At 37.0% G+C, this 22,519-nt stretch overlaps 3 protein-coding genes across 4 annotated transcripts; all 3 read right to left on the reverse strand.

Annotated features, from left to right (window-relative positions):
• Positions 1–2,582: 2,582 nt before the first annotated feature.
• LOC144566296 (histone H4) lies at positions 2,583–3,185 on the reverse strand. The gene is made up of 2 exons (XM_078316295.1): positions 2,780–3,185; positions 2,583–2,726 (listed from the first exon to the last, which is right to left on the reverse strand). Exon 1 carries the CDS (start codon positions 3,104–3,106, stop codon positions 2,795–2,797), a length of 312 nt encoding a protein of 103 aa, XP_078172421.1. The 5' UTR covers positions 3,107–3,185; the 3' UTR covers positions 2,583–2,726; positions 2,780–2,794.
• An 8,906-nt stretch (positions 3,186–12,091) lies between these two features.
• Positions 12,092–15,337, reverse strand: LOC144566306 (protein-tyrosine-phosphatase PTP1-like). 2 transcript variants are annotated; one of them, XM_078316306.1, is made up of 8 exons: positions 15,025–15,337; positions 13,970–14,066; positions 13,805–13,887; positions 13,402–13,539; positions 13,143–13,280; positions 12,835–12,983; positions 12,518–12,659; positions 12,092–12,273 (listed from the first exon to the last, which is right to left on the reverse strand). In XM_078316306.1, the coding sequence occupies exons 4-8, from the start codon at positions 13,459–13,461 to the stop codon at positions 12,268–12,270; spliced, it is 495 nt and encodes a 164-aa protein (XP_078172432.1). In that variant the 5' UTR covers positions 13,462–13,539; positions 13,805–13,887; positions 13,970–14,066; positions 15,025–15,337; the 3' UTR covers positions 12,092–12,267. The 2 variants fall into 2 exon arrangements, with proteins under 2 accessions (XP_078172432.1, XP_078172440.1); XM_078316314.1 differs by having other exon boundaries at positions 13,805–14,066.
• Positions 13,513–15,234, reverse strand: LOC144558715 (protein-tyrosine-phosphatase PTP1-like). The gene is made up of 4 exons (XM_078307603.1): positions 15,025–15,234; positions 13,970–14,066; positions 13,805–13,887; positions 13,513–13,539 (listed from the first exon to the last, which is right to left on the reverse strand). The coding sequence occupies exons 1-4, from the start codon at positions 15,232–15,234 to the stop codon at positions 13,513–13,515; spliced, it is 417 nt and encodes a 138-aa protein (XP_078163729.1).
• Positions 15,338–22,519: the final 7,182 nt, after the last annotated feature.

The raw sequence follows: 22,519 nt of genomic DNA on the forward strand, positions 1-22,519 counted from the left end.
TGTTAATAAAATGAAAAATGATCAAGATTTGTATTCAAAATGACATACTGTTAAAATGAAGCTTAATTTAAAATGATCAATGATTACATGTTTATCATCTCTGTTAAGTATTGACATAAAGAATTGTGTACTGTTATCTTTAATACGACAATCAAGATTTCTTTATATTTTTTGTGTTGTCATTGTTTATACAAGCAGATAGACACCAAAAAAGGGATACAACAAGACTGGTACCAGGGAACTGGTCCATTGACAAGATGGTGAGACAGTACAGTACCGAACAGACTGGTAAACTAAAGCATAGGCACCAACATGAAGAGATGCGTACTGGACTGGTACAGTCAAATGCTGACACGCTAAGAGGACAGCATAGAAGCCTACCGATAGGAATTTACTTAATTGCATTATTTTAATCTAATTAATAAGATAGGTTATAAAATAATAATTAATAAGTAATGTTATGTTATTATTTAATCTTTTTATTAATTACATTATTGATAATTTTATTAATAAAGAAAATTGTATAATATCAAACATTTTAAAAAGAAAAATAGAATTTCCCACAATGAATCCCACGGTACAACCGAACACCCATTGCTATAAATAATCCTATGCTTACCCGCTACCATGGTTTCCGCTTTTTCAAAAGTGAATTCTCATTCCTGTCAAATCCCATCATGTATAATCCCGTGACATCCGAACAGATCCTAAAAGTACAAAGAATTAGGAAATGTGTAGTAAACAAACATGAAAGTAAAACCAGTTTGCAACTTATGATTATCTAATTTTTTTTTAAGTTTGCAACTTTGAATTCAAAATAATTGAAGGTGGAATTTAGATGCAAATTTTTTTAAAAAAAATAAAAGTTTGAAAAAAATTAAAATTTGAAATTTGTTTACTGATGTATAGTATTCAACGAAATTATTTATAGAGTTATGTGATCAGGTTTATCGAATTCAAAACAATTGAAAGTAGTATCTAGATGCAAATTTTAAAAAAATAAAATTTGAAAATAAACTAAAATTTTGAAAAAAAAAATTAAAATTTTACTTTTTTTTTATCATTTACAGGATTCAACTAAACTATCTACAGAGTTATGTAATTAGGTTTACAGAATTTAAAATAATTAGTAGTATCTAAAAAGATATTTGAAAAAAAATTGTGGAACAAAATTTTGAAAAAATATTTCAAAAAATCATTTGAAAAAAAATTTGGAAAAAAAATTTTGAATTTTTTTTTTTTTTTACATATATTTATTTACAAAATTTTAAAGTGGTCCTGGCTAATTATTAGTTTGAAAAGCTGTTAGAGATTTTCTAGATGTGATCCTGGTCAAAGATCTAAAAGTGGTTCCGATCAAAGCAGTTAAAGTTGTTAAAGTAGAAATTAAAGTGATAATTAAAGTGAAAATTATTAGGGACCACACAGGAATAAGAAGTTTTATATTGACAAAATTCGTTGAATTAATTTATAGGATTTAGTATTAAAGTTTATTGAATTTGCTTCATTTGTTTACAAGATTTTTAAAAATATTCAGAGATTTTTGGAGGACTATTGGCTGCTTCCATCAGGTTTAGCGATACCAGAATAGATTGTAAATTCAAATACTGTTATTGGCTAGATGTACAAAATGTTATGTTAGGTTAACTGAGGGGATGCAAACTTTATTTTGCATTATTAGGATAGTAGTTTGTAAGACTTTTTTTCTTCATTAATTAAGTAATTGCCTATGGGCTTTCCTTCAAAAAATAAAAAACTCAGAATTATCATTGTTCAAAAAGTATTTAATTACATTTCCTAAACTTAAAAACACGTAACATTATCTATCGCTATTTTGTCATTCCATTCGACATTTTCTTTGGGATTGTATTTCCATATTTATACACAAATACAAGGGTGCCGGTCAAATAATTTGAAATGTTGCAGAATTACAGGGGGCATAATTTACGATGTAAAAAGTCTTCCCGTTTGACTTTTGTCCCACTGTTTTTAGAACCAAAAAAACAACTGAACCCAATATTTCAAGTTTCGCTGCTAATTACAAAAAGAAATATTTCAATGTTTCATTGTGCTAACAAACATTTATTAAATACCAACAAAGAACCCAATGGCCCCGTTCGGCTAGGGCCTCCTTAAGCCTACTTAAGGCTAAAGGAGCCTCCTTTAGCTTCCTTAGCCACTTAATCTTGCCGAATACCAGTTTCTTAGCGCGGATTAAGACAACCTCCTTTAGCCTTCTTTTGCCCGGATCTTAATCCCCTGCCCATTCCTTAAAGCACCTCCCCCCCTTCCTTTAGTTTCATTTAGCCATATTAATCCTTCGCCCCTTCCTTTAGCTTACCAAACAACCCCTCCTTAGTACGAATTATTATTTAATCCACCATGTGTTGCCGAACGGGACCAATATATATATATAATGTTGCCCTATTAAAATCTGGACCCAATTTTCAGGTAACAAATTGTTTAAATCCCCAAATTTAACAGGATGCAGTTGATAATCAAGAAAACAAATTCAACAGATCTGCCAAAGTTGAAGCATTTAGAAATTACTCAATAAAAGACAACCAAAGAACAGAGAAGAATTTTAAAGATGGAATCTTTCAATTTTTTCACTAATCACATGATAATCTTTACATTCGATGTTCAAGAAGTGCCGTATCGTTACCAAAACCAAAGCACTAAATACTAATTAAAATCGTATCCCTACACTACTAAACCCCAAACACAAACCATACCAAACCAAATCAAAATACTCCCCGACATCACAACACAAAGCAAGAAACACCAGATCCGACTAACCACCAAACCCGTACAATGTCCTCCCCTGGCGCTTGAGCGCGTACACCACATCCATGGCAGTGACGGTTTTTCTCCTGGCGTGCTCGGTGTAGGTCACTGCGTCTCTAATCACATTCTCGAGGAAGATCTTGAGCACGCCACGTGTCTCCTCGTAGATCAAGCCACTAATACGCTTGACACCACCACGCCTCGCCAAACGTCGGATGGCGGGCTTGGTGATACCCTGGATGTTATCTCGGAGCACCTTCCTGTGGCGCTTGGCACCTCCCTTACCTAACCCCTTGCCTCCCTTGCCGCGTCCCGACATTGTCGCTGATTTTGGATCGGAGAATTGAAATTTGATTGAAGTGAAGAGAGCGAGAGAAATAGAAGAGGGTTATATTGGATTCGATTAGATGAGGTTCGGACTAAATAGCAAGTGAAAGGACGGAGAAAATTGGGAGCTCGATCCGTGGACTGTGTTGAGCGCACTCTTCGATTCGAAATAAACGGTGTGGATTGGATTGCGTTGAGGATCCGGATTGATGAGGTGGGTAATGTTACGGTTTAAAATGAGGAATCCCAGCCGTCTAGCTTAACCTGGTACGAATCTCGAAGACTATCCGAGCATTACTATTGGGCTAAAAGCATTGCTCAGCTTGGACTACGTAGAGTGCCGTTTTTTTTTTATGTACCACCCTAATAAATAAGAATTAAATCAATACCATCCGTTAATTCCGAATTCAGATTCCGCCATGTTCGCACAGTAGATCTGCGAACGGGTCGCTACCCGTTCGCGTAATGGATCAGCGGACTGACCCGTTCCCGACGACCCGTTCCCGACGACCCTTGCGCGTAACAGATCGGCGGACGGATGACCCGTGCGCGTAACAGATCGGCGGACTGACCCGTTCGCATTATTGATCTGCGCACGTGGCAAATTCTCCCTATATAAGATCAGTTCTGCAGAGCATTCTACACATTTTCACCGAAGCTGCTGCATAGGTACGTTTTATTTCCTTTTCATCCTTTTTTTTTTAAAATTTATTTTTTGTAGTTGTTTTAATTTAGTTATTTTTTATTATTAGGTTTATTCAACCAATTATGATTGGAATTGCTTGTTATTTTGATGGTGAAGTATTACAAGGACCAAATGGCGCTTATTATAGCCACCAAGTGCCGAAAATGTTCAATATTTGGCTTGATTTGGATTTTAGAGGTTTAAATAGGGAAGTGTACCAACAACTCGGTATTGACCACCATAATTATGAACTGATAATTACCGCAAGAATCAATATTGGCCAAGGCAATCAAACCTGGTTCCAACAGCTACCGGTACAAGACGATAGCAGTTGGGAGTTATATGTCCAAATGACAATGAATATGACTTTCAAGTTCCTGGAGTTATATGTTGTAGCCAACCCCAGACAAAACTCCAGACATAACTCCAGACAGAATACTAGGCAATTGTTGCAGTTGACTCAGGGTTTGGGGCTCGAGCAATCTGTAACGGGTCCTAGCCGGGCCCCATCTGTAGCAGGTCCTAGTCGGGCCCCGTGTGTAGCGGGCCCTAGTAGGGTCCAATCTGACAGGGGTCGATCTCAGATTCCATCCTCGTCCTCTAGCCGAGTCCAATCTGAAAGGGAGCGATCTGAAACCCCTGAACGGCTTTATTATGCTGACAATACGGACGATAATCCTGAAGAAATGGAGGCAGAGGCTAATTGGGATGATAATGGGGACGGTGGGGTATCAGATCACAGTGATGAGGATACTGGTATTCCTGTGCTTGGTAGACGGAAGTGGCCTATAGTGGATCGTGGGGAAAGACATCCGTTTGAGCAATTTCACGACACATCAGGGTTTGGAGAGGCCGATAGCTCTTTTTTTGCGACTTGTGAGGTATGTTTGTTAATTTATATTTAATTATAATTTAATTATTAAATTGTTGTTATTAAATTGATGTTGTTTATTTTTTGTTGTTTTTTTTGTAAAATAAAAGGGAGAAAGACATGAATTGTCTGAGGGGATGACATATGACAACAAGGATAAGATGAAAGATACAATTAACCACTGGCACATCAAACAAAATAGGGAGATAAAAAATACACACAGCGATACCACCAGGTTGAGGTACAAGTGTGTTAGCGCCCGGTGCAGGTGGGCGTTGGTTGCGAGGGCTACAGGCTTTGGTAATACTTGGGCCATCACGAAGAATGTGGCTAAGCACACATGTCACGCATCGGCATCCAGGTTAGATCATGCACAGTTGACGTCCGCTATGGTCGCCAACTGTATAAAATTGTCATTGGAAAAAAATGCTAATATTTCTATCCGGGCAGTCGCTGACTTATGCGCTGAAAGGTACGAGGGCATCGTTCCAAAGTACAACAAATTATGGCGTGGTAGAGAGTTAGCAATTGCTCGGGCCTTTGGTAGTTGGGAGGGGTCTTATGGGCTGATTGTCCCTCTGTTGGAGGCAATAAAAAGGTCAAATCCGGGAACCCAATATAAAATTGTTTCAAAGCCAACCACTAAGCCAGGGTATCGTTTTTTCATGAGAGCAGCATGGGCATGGGGACCATGTATTGCCGCGGTCGGTCACCTCAGACCCGTCATCAGTATCGATGCTTGTTTCTTGTCTGGCAGATACAAGGGTAAACTGTTAATTGTAACCGGATATGATGCAGAGAATCAGTTAATCCCGTTAGCATTTGGACTGGTAGAGAGCGAGGATTTTGAGAATTGGGGATGGTTCATGAAGTGGGTGCGGGAGTTTGTAATTGGGCGAAATAGATACATGTGTGTGGTATCTGACAGACACAAGGGCATAAAAAAGGTGTTTATTCAAGATGATTTGGGTTGGTGTGAGGAGAAAGGAGAGTGTGCTCACCGCTACTGCTCTCAACATGTGTTTGAGAATTTTGGAAAGCACACTAAGGATAAGGTAGCTTCCACTTTTTTCAAGGTTATGGTTAAAAAGAAGAAGAAAAGAAGATTGCAAGAAGGACTTGATGCAATCGGGAGGCGAAATACTGCTTGGCTGACTTATTTGGATACATGTGGCAAATATAATGAAAATGACGAGGAAGAACTGCCTAAGCCATGGAAGGTGTATCAAGCTATGGATGATGGATCTCGTTGGGAAATAATGACTAGCAATGGTTCTGAATCGCTCAACCATGTCTTCCAAACTTCTCGCAGGTTTGTATATTGTAATCCTCCTATATTTTATTAACGTTTTCTTCAATTAATTGTAATTTTTAATTATCGTAGGTTACCAGTTGCCGCAATCATTGAGGAGACATTCTACAAGTGTGTTAGCTGGTTTGAGAAAAGAAGTGAGACGGCTGTGCAATTGCAAGCAGCGAGTCAGCTTTTTTCCACTCGCATGCATAAGAAGCTGGATAAGCACATTGAGAAGACTAAAAAAATGTCAACGCTTGCATTCGGCCATAATGAATTTATGGTGACCTCACATGGCAAAAAGATTAATTTTGACATGGATAATGGCAGATGGGTACACACGTCTAGCGACTGCAGGTACAAGGTAATTGTGAAGAACGATCATGAGGTGGAATGTCAGTGCCAGAAGCCTCAGATGGGCGGAATACCATGTGTTCATGTGATGGCGGTGTGTCGTTTAAGGTAAAATTATGTTTTATTTAATTTGAAACTTCATATTAGGGACGGTATTACTTACTAATGTGTTAACATTATAGGAACTTGAATCCAAATGACTTCGTTAATTATTATTACAACATTCAAACACTCATAGACACATGGAGTGGTGAATTCCATGTGTATGACAATCAATGTGATTGGCCGGTGCACGAAGGAGATCTATTAGTTCCAGAGCATCGGTTGGTAAAATTGGGTAGGAGACGACACAACCGGATCCAAATGTGGATGGATGTATTGGAAGGACGACGAAAGGGTCACCGAACCAGTAGAGAAACTCTCGAGAGGAATGCGAGAAGAAGAAGGGATGCGAGAGGAAATACGCAATAGGGTAATTTTTATTGTAGTAGAAGTTGTGATTTTATTGTAATAGAAGTTGTGATTTTAGCCAGGAATTTATATATTAATTTTTATTGTAGAATTGTGTGCTTTTTTTTTATCCGAACCTATGCCGTTTTTTTATTGTAGTAGAAGTTGTGTTTTTTTTTTATTCGAATTCTAAGAAATATAGTAGCAAGCATAAACCAAATAACAGTCAGAATAACATGATAACTAGATAATATAGTAGCAAGCATAAACCAAACAACAGTCAGAATAACATGATAATAACTAAATAACAGTCCAAACAGTACGAATAGAACAAAAAGTCCAAATAGCCATAACAGTCCGAATAACTACTTGGTCGATGGTGTGTACGGGTCTTTCCTGATCTTATGTCTCTTACCACGTCCCAACTCCTCCGGTACCTCCTCAATCTCCGAACCTAAGAAATTGAAAGCAGGCGTATACTGCCGCGATGGCTGTGGTGGGGTCTCCTCCGGTATATGTCCAAACAAAACCTCCTCAGATGAGCTAGGAACAGGACCGAAAATAGAAGCTACAGCAGTATCTGCTAAGGATGAAGCTGTCTCCGTCTGGTACACTGCTGCACTGTCCTCTGGTGGTGGATCATCCTGTGTGTGAAACTGAGGATAAGAGTAACCCTGAGTGTATATGGTATCATATGTCGAACCCACGTCAAACTCAAAATCCTGCGATGGCTGAGTCGGCTCAAAATCCTGTGCAGCCTCGAACCGGGGCTCATCTCCCTGAAAATAGATTGTTAATAAATGAATAATTTGGTTTCTCAATAAGTAGGTTATTAGAAAAATGCACGTACCACTCGATCTCCAAAACTCTGAAATGCTGCCTCAGGCGTCGGTGCAGACAAGATCTCTGAAAGATCCGACTCTGGTGTGCTCATCTGCTCTGCAGAATCTTCATCATTCATATTTGCCAAATCCTCGTATCTTGGAAGATCTGCTAGCCGCAGGATCTTGTCCAGCTGGTCTTTGTACCCCGCGACGACCACCGGAGGTGCAGATATGCACAACATCATCTTCCCCACCTTCTTCCAGCCTCTTGTGATCCCATATCTTGCAGCTTTCAGAACTGCCTTGATGTTCATCAGTACCTGTGAATAAACCATTTCATCAATATTTTAAAAGATGATTACCATAACTGTATTGAAATAATATAGTAGAAAAAACTTACAATCTGTGCAGCCGGACCACTGCTAGGGATGAAACCATACTGGGGGGTAGTCGTGTCGCGTGGTACATGAAGCGGCTTCCTATTGATCTCTGACATGACACCAAACATGTACACCGTGAATGCACAATTTTTCTGGTACCACTGTCGATACTGCTGGTCCCACTCCTCGAAAGCATAAATCTGGTACATATCAGGAACCATGTCATCCAGACTCATAGCCTCTAGTCGCTGTACATGCAAGGCGTGCTCCGTCCGCCAATCCTTCATGACCGTAGTGCACAACGGTTGGTGAAGATCATACCAGTCGTCCTTTGTGATAGGATCCGGGACTGGAAAATACTGGGCCATACCAAACTGTCTCATTACCCGTCCAGGGTAATAATGCTCAACAACCTGGTAGTAGATAAGCGGCACCTGCAAATATTTTATGTGTCTAAGTTTCAATTTTAAACTACAATATGTTTATGAAATGTAAACTAGAAAATAAAAAAAAACTAGTCGCACCTGAGCAAACCAGTATTCTCGTTCGCGACTGCAGATCGAAGGAAGTTTTGTGAGGAAAGAGTAAGGTTCTTCATCTTCTTCATACACTGTGACGCGAAAATCATACGGTCGCCACTCGACATGTAGATCTGGAGTCATCTGCTCGAATTGAGTTCGGAAAAAGAAAACTCCCGAAGGCTTGCCGTGAGGGGTCGCGACAAAGGTCTTTCTAGCGCAGAATCTCTGAGCATACGCAGGACAGGTCTCCCCGTCCGGACGACCCCAGTTTGGAGCCCAACCCTCGTCTAGTGGTTGTGGACGACCAAATGGAAATCTCGTCCACGACCAATGCTGAAGGAGACCAATCGGTCCGTACAGACCTTGTTTGTCGACCTATTTTTATACAAGTTGCATTTATTTTTAAATTCGATAAGAGAAAATAATTTATTTATAATAAGAAGAGAAAGTAATTTATACCCGGCACGCAATGCATAAGCCTCGGTACAGACATGCCAAGACTGCTGCACCCCAATTCATCTGTGGAGGGTCATCCAAGTCCCTTAGCCACTGTAGCATACAAGCAGGAACGGTGTTCCCAGAGGAATCTGGGAACAACCAGCAAGAGAATAACTCCATTATGTAAGCCCGTGTCCACCGATCTATCTTCTCCTCAGGCGCATCTTCTTCCAATTTTCCACTACATATACGAACTAATTTAGTACAGAGTATGAAGCATCACAATCAAATACTTACTATTACAAAAAAAATACTTACCTGAATGCCGCCCGCAAAAGAGGGATACTGATGTCATTCTTCGATGCAACCTTCGACCTCTTCAGGGACCTTTCCTTCATCAGGTTGGGTCCCAACAGTTCTTCGACGTCCTTTGTGAAGTCCCCGTACTCCACACCCGTCACAGCCCGTCCAGTAATAGGCAGTCCCCAGAGACAACTGACATCCTGGAGAGACACCGTAATCTCTCCGACAGGCATGTGAAATGTGTGTGTCTCCGGCCGCCACCTCTCGACCAACGCAGATAGAAGAGGGACATCTGCGACAATGGGGGTCAGCTGTGAGACATGCCACAAACCCAAACTCTTCAACACGGGAGCGTATCGGTCGTCGTAGAGGATACTCATCTTATTGTTCCGCGTATTCGTCAAGGTATGAGTCTGCATTCAATTTCAAAACAAACAAACATATAATTTACCTATTTTTATCTAAATGAAAATTAAAATTATTTGCATTTCTCAAAACAAAAACTTACATATGCGTTTTTCATCTTGTGCTCCTCGAATTTATACCAGCAAAGAGGACTGATACTCTCTTCCGTCATATTTGGAAATACGTGACGGGCCAGTGATAAATCTAACTGTAAATCATCTTGCGTCCGATTTTGATTGGTACCGCTGGTTGACGCCATACTAACAACAAATTTAACAATTTTATCAATTTTGACCTCTATTGATAATTTCAAATAGTACAAATCTAACAATAATACAAATATCTATGGTAATTCAATAATATATCGCCATTCTTGAATGAATCGGTAAAAAATCTTACAATCTACGCTAATTCAGAAAAAAATAAATTCTGAATTGATGCATTTATACTCTATTTTGGTCTAAATACAACATTTCTAAATTTGTCGATTTGTAAATTGGTACATTTCTAAATAGGTACATTTCTAAATTCTAAATATAATTTCTAAATTATACATACAATCACAATTCTAAATTGGTTTAAATACACAAATATTTTGGTACCCAACTAAACTACTATTTTAGTGTAATTTATAATATACTACTATTTAATAAAAAATATACACAAATAATATTATATCGTAAATTACACAAATATTTACAAATAGATCACAATATACTACTTTCATCTAATTAACACAAATATTTACAAAAATACAAAAAAAAATAAACAACTATTTTGGTACCTAATTTACAATATACAATATACAACTATTTTGATCTAATTTACAATAAACTCTTTTGGTACCTAATTTTGATATAATTTACAATATACAACTATTTTGGTACCTATTTTTTATATAATTTACAATATACAACTATTTTGGTACCTAATTTTGATCTAATTTACAATATACAACTATTTTGGTACCTAATTTTGATCTAATTTACAATATACAATTATTTTGGTACCTAACAAAAATAAACTATCTAAAACTAGGAAAAAATTTAATCTAATTTATATACAACTATTTTGGTACCTAACTAAAATAAACTATCTAATAAAACTAAACTACTTACTAACTAAATTAAATTAAATTATTTAACAAAATTAAATTAAATAATAAAAAATTTACCTTTTTGCTGTGCTGGACGCGGCTGCGGAGACAGGGACAGAGTAAAAAAACCACTGCGGAGGGGTTTTTATCCGGATTCGCCACGCACGCATATCTATCGTGCGAACGGGTCGTCGGGAACGGGTCAGATCGCGCACGGGTCATCCGTCCGCCGATCTGTTACGCGCACGGGTCGTCGGGAACGGGTCAGTCCGCTGATTCATTACGCGAACGGGTAGCGACCCGTTCGCAGATCTACTGTGCGAACGTGGCGGAATCTGAATTCGGAATTAACGGATGGTATTGATTTAATTCTTATTTATTAGGGTGGTACATAAACAAAAAACGGCGTAGAGTGAGGCGGTACTACAGAGAACACGTTTCCAGCGGAGGCAGGAGATAAATTCCAAAAAAATTATTAATATATGAAAAAAATAATAAATTTCAAATTCTACCAGCTGTGTGCTCAAATCGTAGACTTATTTTATGATTTTAGGCTGAATACCGGGCCGTCAATTTAATCTGCAGTCTCATTTTTAGAGGTTGCAGATTGAATTGGAGGTCCAAAAAAAATTAAATGTGAGTATATTGTCTGAAATTTTTAAATATACCATAACCTCAAAAAAGATAAATCAAACCACCACGTTTCTTGAAAATTTTGAATTTTGACATGGCCGCATCCTCTAGATGCAGGTAGTTTTCTGTGGGCCGCATCTAGGGATGCAGCCACCTTTTTTTTTTTTTTTTTGTTCTTCTCGTGCGGTAATTCAATCTAAACGAAAAAAAGGGTGGCCGCACCTATAGGATGCAGCCGTGTCAAAATTTGAATTTTTCATAAATCGTGGTTGTTTGGTTTATCTTTTTTGAGAGTATGGTATATTTAAAATTTTCAGGTATATTGTAGCGCATTTTTGAATTTTGACATTGAGACAAGTACATTGATACATAAGTACACTACCCCATCTGTAGGAGGCTAGGAGCAGAGGGGTAATTACTGTCTTTCTTTGTTGATTTCTTCCTACAATTGTTTGGTCGAGGATAGGGGATAACAAAAGGGCAGGGATCAAATGCCTGTCTTTCAATGTCTCAATCGTGCCTCGTATTTTTATTTTTGTTTCAAAGTCCAAATAATTAATTTGAACTGCTCAACATTATTTTCATATTAAAATGTGCTTGGAAATCAAATTTTATCGTTGTTGAGTGGTTCAAATCGACTATTTCGAATTCAAAAATAGAGATAAAGCACAAGGCGTGATTGAGACAAAAAAGACACGAGGCATTTGGACCATACTCGTAACAAAATCATATTTACTAGGGGACATTTCAAGACGACGATGCCTGTATCAACAGGAACTTTACCCAGACCTGCCTGGATAGTTTTAACATGAAAAGGATCTAACCTTCTGTTATCTCATTGCTCAAACCTCTTTGACAACTCTTAACTCATCAATTATTGCATCATAGCAAAACAAAAATTACTCCTATAGATAAAAAAGGTAAAAATATATAAAATAAAATAAAAAGATGAAGAAGAAAATAATTTGCCCATAACCTAATGCATGCACTATTATAACACCATTGAGCTACTACATTATCTTACTATTAAACATTAAATTCTATTATCCAATCTATGTAATAAATATTTTGCTTTATGTACTGGTCCAATTGTACCCCGTAATTTCCCTTATTATACACCAATGGTGAGCTAATGGGAAAAAAACATACCGGTGTTTGTACCATCCTCATTCTCTGAGATCTAAAATCAACGATGGTTTTGTCGACATCCAATGAGGATGTGTCACCAAGCAAGATCCTTTGAATAGTATTATGGATTGCACAGTATGTACTGGTTCTTCCGATGCCTGCACTGATGATAGCAATAAATACAAATGTTAGACAACCCAAATTAATCAGGAATACAAGGTACTTGAAGGGGCTCCATCCAACTTCCTTGAGGAAGAAAACGATAGAGAAAGAAGTATTTCTTCAAGGAAAAAGACAATATAGAGAGAGAGAGAGAGAGAAATTAATTGAGGACACACCTGCAGTGCACAACAATGGGGCCGGCATCAGTCGGTACATGATACAAATGTGTCAGTATTTCTCTCACAGCAACAGTGCATAATGGTACGCCATGATCAGGCCACTCTGGGTACTCAATGTGGAGAGCTGGTACTGGAGGCACTATTGCCTGACCCAAAAGTTAGATAAGGATGTTATAAACAGGGAGATAAAAAATTACAAACGAAATAGTCAAATTGGACAGGCTTTTTCATTGTTGATTTTTTTTTAGATTGAATTGCATAATAAGATGCTACAAAAAAAAATATGAGGCATTGTAATAATATACATCATTGCACTGCAATTCTAAGCAGCGAAGAACCAATGATGAGGCGGTGACAACACGAGATTTGGTTGTAACATTAATATTGCCAAACTGCCCTTCCTCCTTCTCTGATTTGAAATAATTATCACATTTTCCTGTAATCTGCCATTGCATATAAGTAGCGATGTCAAATTTTACATATATCAGAATCAGAGAGTAGTCTTTTGTTCTTTCAGTATCAGAGAGCAGTAAATCTGCAGAAATTGTATGGAAAGCAAGTTACCTTGGCATTATCAAAAGGAGTGAGCATAACAATAACAGAGCAACGGTACTGATATATCATCTGCCAGAAATCATCAAATGTCTCAGGAATTGGGGCTTGGGTAGCAATAAATCAAGAAACTTCCTTTGTAGGCCCCACCTACAGGTTACAGATATTTTAACATAAACCAAAAAGCAATTACAGAAAGAGATTCTACGTACTTAAAGCAGCTGTTCTATTCTGGTCTTGTGCAATTGATTTCTTTGCTTTTATATTTCCTTGTCTTTTCCATTATATGTGTGTATCATATTTTTTTTTAAGAGGTCGGTTGCAAAATATCAAATTGGGTATGATTTAAAAGATTGCACTCAACAAAACGATGATCAGCTAATTCTAAAATTACTGAGAATGGAAGTTGTCTTACTGTAACAAAGTTAGCATTGATAAAGTCGTCTCCTTGATCCTTGCTTTCACATGAAGCATTGAGAATGACCCGTGTATTATCATCTGAGATGGTGAGAAATAGCAAGTAAGATGAAGAGAATGGCAATTAGATTATTAACGAAGTATAGGTGTGAGATGGAATTACATGGCAAGACATCCATGTATCGGTTTTTGTTTTTGTTGGCATTGCCGAGAGCCTTAGTGCACTCTTTCTTGATGTCGTTCCTTGGTGCCGTCATAGTCTGAAAAAAGAAAGAAAGTAAAGGAGATGTTTCGATATAGATCATTTCTACAAACAATCTTTGGAGCATATTTTGGTCAGCATGGGACAATTTCATGTATACATCTCAAAAACTTCGAAATTAAGTATTTTTAAAACCGACCAATTAGAAGACTGATATTTTTTTATACATGAGTTTTGATAAAATGAGTTCTAATAAAAAAAAATAGTAAATTTGTGAGTTTTTGAAATTTTTGAAATTTTTGGAAGAAAGTGGGGAAAACCCACCTATTTCATTAGAAACCATATATCAGTGTTATCTAAAAAGAGTTCCAAGCAACTGGAATGCTTCTCAGAATTATTACAAACCTGAATGACAGATTATAACTACAGTTAACCAAAAACAACACCTACAATCTATTGTACCAGCAACTGGTACCTACTAACCTAGAGTAACAATATCTAATCACAGAAATCAGCAAGACACAGATAACATCAAAACAACCAAGTATCAGCAAAAATATCCCTAACAGAAGCCACATAACAAGTATTGGCGACAGGTCAATCAGTAGGCTGTTTTGGGTCTGTGCCAGGCATATGGATTTGGCTGAACTCCCATATCCTGAACTCTTTTTGAAATTTAGAAGTGTAATCTGATTTTATAAATTATAGAGAGAGAATGTGTAATTTCATAGTTTTCTAGGGGAAAAAATGAAATTGCACCATTTCAAATTTTCAATGGTGGAATTAGATTATACTTTATCTTTAACTTTTCCCGCTCTCCTCTGCTTTTTCTAAATGAGAAGACAAGATTCGAAGAAGCCTTAGGATGCGAATTGCAACCTTATTCCAAATAGTAATGCAAATTCAGAATTTCAGACTCAACAGAGGCTTGTTCCTATGATCCTATCAAGATTTAGAGTAAGAATCCATTAACCAGGTTTGATCAACAGTGATTCTTGATGAAATCAGAATATTACCTCAAGCTGACTGAACTCCTGCGCAATAGCTTTCCTGTTCTTCACCTTCTCTTCAAAGAAGGAGAGTGCCTCCGAGCATTGCTTCAGTTGCTCCAATGAAAGCTTAGGCCTAGGCAGCGGAGCGTCAGTGGCTAAGCTGCAGGGATCAAACGCACCGCAGGAAATGGCGGCAGTGGTGGGGGTTAAAGTGGAGGGGTATGGTGTATCCATGGCCGATCTCCGGCTAGAAACGATGCTCCCCTCCTAAAAAAGTTGCAGTTAATAGGGAAGGTACGGTCGCGAGGAACTAAGGAAAACCGGAAGAGAAGAAGTGTGTGTAATTTTCTCGTTTTCTTGGTTCCTTAAATAAGAAAGTTAGAATTTCGCGTATACCCTGAAAAGTTTTGAAATTTTAATTAGAGAACTGTAAAGTTGATGGGGGCAGGTAAGCACTAAGCACCGATACCCGTTGACGCCGTCAACTCTTTCCGACCTGTGTCATATTTAACTTTTTCCTCAACTAAAACTAAATTAATTGGGGTCGGCTTACTTGACAATAAGAAAAATGAAAATGAATTTTATTGACAGATGAAAAACGACAATATTGATTGTCAAAAACTAATCATACGATAGCCAAGAAAGAAATCATGGATTCCTTTTTCTCCTTTGTCCTAGATGGCTAGATGTCCTATAATACTTAATGAAGTGTTTCTCGTATTCTACAATTTATTTTACATATCTTTCAAATTATTTTTACTCCACCGAAATTTCATAAGCTAATTGATCAAATAGTTGTTGACCATGGAAATAAATCAGCTAAAATTCCGAGATCGGATATTGTTTACCCTGAAATTTTTGAAATTCAAAATCGAGCCATTGAATTTTTTCGAGAACGTATCTCGAAACAGCTGGGTTTTTTTTGCACATATCTTGAAACAGTTCGATGGCTGGATTCAGATTGCAGGAATTTCAGGGTCAACAGTATCGACCTCAGATTTCAGCAGATTCGGATCCGTTGACCATATACAAAAGAAGACATTAAAATGGAAATACAAAGCTTCCAATTTGTAATCTGAAACCTGGTACGTTTGTATATAAAATGACTGGTCAAAATAAATAAAAAGTTTCAAATACTTCTCAAGCCATCTTGCGTATATTTCCTCTGATAATTTGAAATTAGAATACAAATTCCGTTCACTCTCGCAATATTCTTTTGATTTTTCAGTTGTGTCGTATAGTATATTAACACCTTGTTTGGATCAATGTTGTAAAAAACGTTCATTTGGACTGATTGATTATTTGATTAATCAGCTGATTTTTTGCGATTATGACTGATTATTTTCAATTATTATTTGGCGGTATCATGTCCGTCAAACGAGCACATACTGTTATTTACAACATTGGATTGGATAGAGAGTAGAGGAGGGGATAGAATGGAAAGAAAAGAAACAAATTCTCGAATTATATTTGGTTGACAAAATTATATCGGAGGTGAATAATTAATACAAGAGAAAAAATGTTTAACTTTGCATTATTGTAATCAATAAAATTGATTTCCCTCTCGATTTGAGGTATAACGGATGACAAAAAAAATTATTGTAAATATTTTTAAAGAAAAAACCATAAATTTCTAATGCTATATCTTAATTATTTAATTCTCATCAAAAAAAATTTATCACAAACCTACAGTAGCCACCAAATTTCTCACTAACATTCTAAATTTTAATTAGCTAAATAATAAATAAAATGAAAAAAAATTAAATTTATTTTTTCTCATTAATCATTAAAATATAATAATATTAAATATGTTAATCTTTATTTCTAATACATTATATTTCATATTTGTGGCATTCCATCCCTTCCTCTCCATCTAAACAAGATGTAATTGATCCACATAAAATATAACCCTTCCTCTGAACAAAGAGTGAGTATCCCCTCAGGTACCACACATATATGAGGAAATTCTAGCTAGCCGAGCGAGTTAACGGTTTTGTCTTAGACATAGGTATGTAAATTTGTTATGTTGTGGGCTTGTGGCTTGAGTCACGTGCCATATTAAATTAGACCATAACCATACATGTTTGGTCACATTATTTTATTTTTATTTTTTGTAATTTGAATTAATTTATTCATAAATTCACTATTCAGTTAAGATTTAACGGTCTTGATTGTGTGAAACTCATATGACCACATGGTATGCCATGTTAATTTTCTGAAAAAAAAATCTCTTAATTTAAGAATGTCGGAATTTCACGTATACCCTGAAAATTTTCGAAATTTTACGTATGTACCACCAAGACCCGTTGACCCTGTCAACTCATTTCCGACCTCTGTCATAATTTACTTTTTCCTCAACTAAAAGTCTAAAACTAATTTAATTGGTGTGGGCTTGCTTGACAATAAGAAAAGTGAATTTTATTGACGGGTGGAAAACGAAACAATGATTGGCAAAAATTAATCATACGACAGCGAAGAAAGAAATCAGGGATGCTTGGGACTCCTGTACTAATATTTTCGATTTTGCTTGTTAACTTAGTTATGTGAAACAGATAGGTTTCTCAGTTATATTTAATGCAGTTTGTTAGATGATTTAAAAATAAAGAAATGAAATTTGTTTTCAATCTAGTTCTGAAAAAAAGTGTTAGATTATATTACTAATCAACTCTGTATTTGAATATTGAACAGAGCATATGAATAAAAGAATTAAGAAAGCTGTAGAAGACTGACTGCCTAATGACATAAATGCAATACCTCTTTGTGTTTGGGATTCTTCTGACAATTAAATTGTGGCGTATCAGGGTACTGCCTCTGGAGAGGTAGAAGATATTCTGCTGCTGAGGGATGCTGGATCTCCAGCTTAATGCAATGATGAAGAACATTTTTTTTTTTTTTTATAGATTCGAATTTAGAATCATTAATTTACCTCAGCCCTATCAAATGTGGCTTAGTATTTGCTTGTCGGTTTTCCATAATTATGTTTTGGTGGCTTCTTAAACACAGAGCGTTTGTGTTTTGTTCTGCATTAATTATTTATGACTTTGCTCTAGCTATGCTTTAAACTTTCTCTTGCAATTATAAGTTAATTAACTCTGATTTCATGCTAATGAAATGGGCAATTATGCCTTTTATCAAAACAAAACAAAATCATGGATTCTTTTTTTTTTTACTTTTCCCATTTGCCTTTGTCCCAGAGGTCCTAAAATACTTAAAAGAAGTGTTTCTCGTATTTACAATTTATTTTACATATCTTTGAAAAAAAATTACCTCGCCAAAATTTCATAAGGTAATTGGTCAAGTAGTTGACCATAAACAAAAGAAAACACATTTAGATTTTTTTTTTATGAGATAATCTTACTGCCCTTCAGAATATATTATAACCCAAAAACGCTGAAAATAAAAATAATTTAGCCAACCATTTTATATGACATCAATTTACTATTCCTTCTTTTAAATAAAGAATTGACGTCATTTGAGAAGGTAGGGCAAAATAAATATGGTCAATTTAAAAAAAAAATAAAAAAGGTGTAAATTCATAAGGCATCTACGGTTCAATTTGCAAACAAATACAAAAGTGGCACAGGAAGAGAAGAAGCGTATGCTTTTTTTTCTCTCTCTCTTTTTCCTGGTTCTTTGAATAAGAAAGTTGGAATTTCACGTATACCATGTATTTTTTTTGAAATTTTAATATGAAAACTGTAAAGTACGTGGGGGCAAGTATGTAGCACCGAGCCCCGTTGACGCCGTCAACTCATTTCTGCCCTCTGTCATATTTTTTTCCTCAACTTGAAGTCTAATTTAATTGGGCCGGCTTACTTGACAAATAAGAAAAATTAATTTTATTGACGGATGAAAAATAAAACAATGATTGTCAAAAATTAATCATACGACAGCGAAAAAGGAAATCATGGATTCCTCTTTCCTTTTAATTTCATTTGCCCCACAGGCCCTAAAATACTTAAAAGAAATGTTTCTCGTATTCTACAATTTATTTTACATAATTTTCAACCTTTTTTTAACCCGCCGCAATTTCATAAGTTAATTGGTCAAGTAGGTTTTTACCATAATTTTTATGAGATAAATCTACTGCTCTTCAAAATATATTATAACCCAAAAAAGCTGAAAATAAAAATAATTTAGCGAACCATTTTATATGACATCAATTTACTATTCCTTCTTTTAAATAAAGAATTAGACGTCATTTGAAAAGGTACGGCAAAATACAATTAGTTATTTAAAAAAACAAAGTGTATATGTATATTCATAAGGCATCGTACGGTTCAATTTCCAAACAAATGCTATAAAAGTATCATTAAATATTGTATCTCAAAAGAGAAATGATGAATTAGCCGGCCATTTTTATTAATACCCAAAAAAAAATAAAAAATTTTAAGAATGCCCTCGATTTAATTTTTTTTTTATTGATGCCCCAACCGCCCAATTTCTGGGCGGGCCATGATCAACACCAAACCGCCCCAATATTGGGCGGTCCATGCTCAAACCAAACCGCCCCAATATTGGGCGGTCCATGCTCAAACCAAACCGCCCCAATATTGGGCGGTCCATGCTCAAACCCATGCTCAAACCAAACCGCCCCATTTCCATTTCCTGGACCGGGCCATTTCCATTTCCTGGACCGTTTCCATTTCCTGGACCGGGCCATTTCCATTTCCTGGACCGGGCGGTCCATGCTCAAAACCAAACCGAACCAAACCGCCCAAAAATATGGCGGGTCATTAACTATAAAATATTCCATTATTAAATTCTTATTTTATTAATTATTAAATTCTTATTTTATTAAATTATTATTTATTCTTTAAACTTTACCGTGACATTAGGTCCATATATATTATAATATTCAATCTTTTCAACATTAAAAACAAAAACGAAACCGCTGGGCGGTCCGTTTATATTATAATATTACCGATCAATATTTTTTTAATAATATTAAATTCCTAACCGTAATTAAAATATTAAAATATTCGAACCGTGATCCAACAGTATATTAAATAATCGGTGTCACCAATATATATAATATATAAATTGGAGTTTTTCTGAGCTCCATTCGAATCTGTGATCCAACAGTATATTAAATAATTGGTGATCCACCAATATATATAATATATAAATTGGAGTTCTTCTCAGCTCCATTCTTTATTCTTCTCTCCCGTCATTCTACGCCTATTTTTCTCTCTCATCATTCCATCATTCAGTGTAAGCCTGTCATTTTACTATTTGAGAGAAGCCGATTCATTTAGCGATTGAAGGCGATTTATTTGACGATTGAAGAAGAATTTTACTGTAACAGGTATTTTTTTTTAATTATTTTCTGTTTCATTTACTGTAAGTGTAATTGTTGTATTACTAAATTAGTTATTACGGTAACTGTTGCTAATGTACATTACTTTAACTATTACAATTACTGTAGCAAAAGTAGCAGTTTTTTTTAATTATTTTGTAATTAGATTATTGTACCCGTTTTAATTTATGAATAATTACTTTAATATTCATAAAATTATTTTTTAAATGTAGTTTGTTAAGAAAAAGATGTTAGTTGCACTGCATGTGGGCGGCAAGCTACAAAGAGGTGAAGATGGCGTGCATTACACGAAAGAGGTCGCATTTGGCTTCGAGGTTAATGAAAATACCACATTTGAGGAACTGAAGCAGCTAATATACGAAAAGACTGCTGTAAACCCCAACAGGTATGAAATAGAATTGGCTACACGGATTGACAACTCACGTGGGGGGGGTAGACCTTACTTTGTGAAGTTTCCAATAACAGATGCAAATTTGTGGAGAGTTGTATACACTCAATTTGCGGCAAGTGGGGTCCCGGTAATGGACATATATTCAAAGAGGGTTCCCCGGACTAGGGCTGGACCTTCAAGTGCGGCTGGGGCTGGACCTTCAGGTTATGACAACCAGGGGTACCACCAGCACTCCCCTTATGACAACCAGGTGTACCACCAGCACTCCCCTTATGACAACCAGGTGTACCACCAGCACTCCCCTTATGACAACCAGGAGTACCATCATCACTCCCCTTATGACAACCAGGAGTACCACCAACACTCCCCTTATGACAACCAGGGGTACCACCAACACTCTCCTTATGACAACCAGGGGTACCACAACTCCCCAGAAAATACTGAAGAGTTACCACCACCACCGAGACATACACCCATAATCCCTAGATTTCCAACTATGCCAGAGTCAGGACCGGTACCGGTTAATCGAACTGATATTGATATTGATGTAGATGCTATCGATGCCGTACCAGAAAGGGAAATGGAAACGGGGGATGAATACCAAGGGGTTTGGGAAGCTGATGACTTATCAGATGGTGATGCAAATGTACCAGGGTTGTCCAGGGCAGAAAAATTCCCGATTAGAGGTCGGGGGAATAAGCATCCGGTTGCCACATTCAACGACACCACAGCTTTCGAAGAGGCAGACATTAGTTTCTTTGGTCCTCGTGTTGAATACAATAAAGAACTTGCCGCAGGGCAACTTTATACCAACATAGACGAACTTGTAAAGAAAATAAATGAGACTCATGTTCACGGTAACTGGGAATGTATATTACACAAAAGGGACCGAACAAGGTTAGTTGTGCTATGTAAAACTCACCCGCACTGCGAGTTCCGCCTTTTTGCAACCCCTGCGGGTTCAGGGGAAGCATGGATGATTAAGAAGTGTGAACCACCTCATACATGCAAGTCTGCATCCACAAGGACAGACCATGCGCAGCTGACGGCATCACTAATTGCCGATGCAATTGAGGAGGACATTAAGTTGGATCCATCGATGAGTATCAAGGCGGTGGCTATGACCGTCAGACACAAATACAAATATGTAATCCCAAAATACAACAGGCTGTGGAGAGGTCGTGAACTTGCGGTTTGCAGAATATTCGGTAGTTGGAAGGATTCATATGGCTATCTGGCACCATTGCTCCAAGCCATGGCAAGTACAAATGTCGGCACCGTATATGAGCGGTGGCATGGCCCTTTTTTTGATAAAGACGGAGTACTAATAGAGGGAGCTAAACAATTCAAGGGCATAGCATGGGCTTTTGGTGCTTGTATCCAAGCTGTGCCATACATCAGACCTGTTATCAGCATTGATGCATGCTTCATGTCTGGACGTTACGAGGGGAGGCTACTCATAGCATGCGCATATGATGCTGAGAACCAGCTGTTGCCTTTGGCGTTTGCAATTGTTCATAAAGAGGACGGCGAGAACTGGGGATTCTTTATGCAGTTTTTAAGAAGACGGGTGATTGGGGAAGGGAAGTTTTTCTGTGTGATATCAGACCAGCACAAAGGAATAAAATATGTTTTTGATCGTGAAGATTACGGTTGGTCAACCCGTACTGGCCAGTGTGTTCACAGGTTGTGTATGCAACACGTTGCGGAGAACCTTTCCAAGACAACCGGGGGTGACAAGTGGGTTACTGATACATTTAGATGGAATTGCAGAAAGAAAAAGCCGAGAAGGGTGGTAGAGATGACTA

Source organism: Carex rostrata, chromosome 1 (assembly GCF_964058835.1).
Source record: "Carex rostrata chromosome 1, lpCarRost1.2, whole genome shotgun sequence".
NCBI classification, from domain to species: domain Eukaryota; kingdom Viridiplantae; phylum Streptophyta; class Magnoliopsida; order Poales; family Cyperaceae; genus Carex; species Carex rostrata.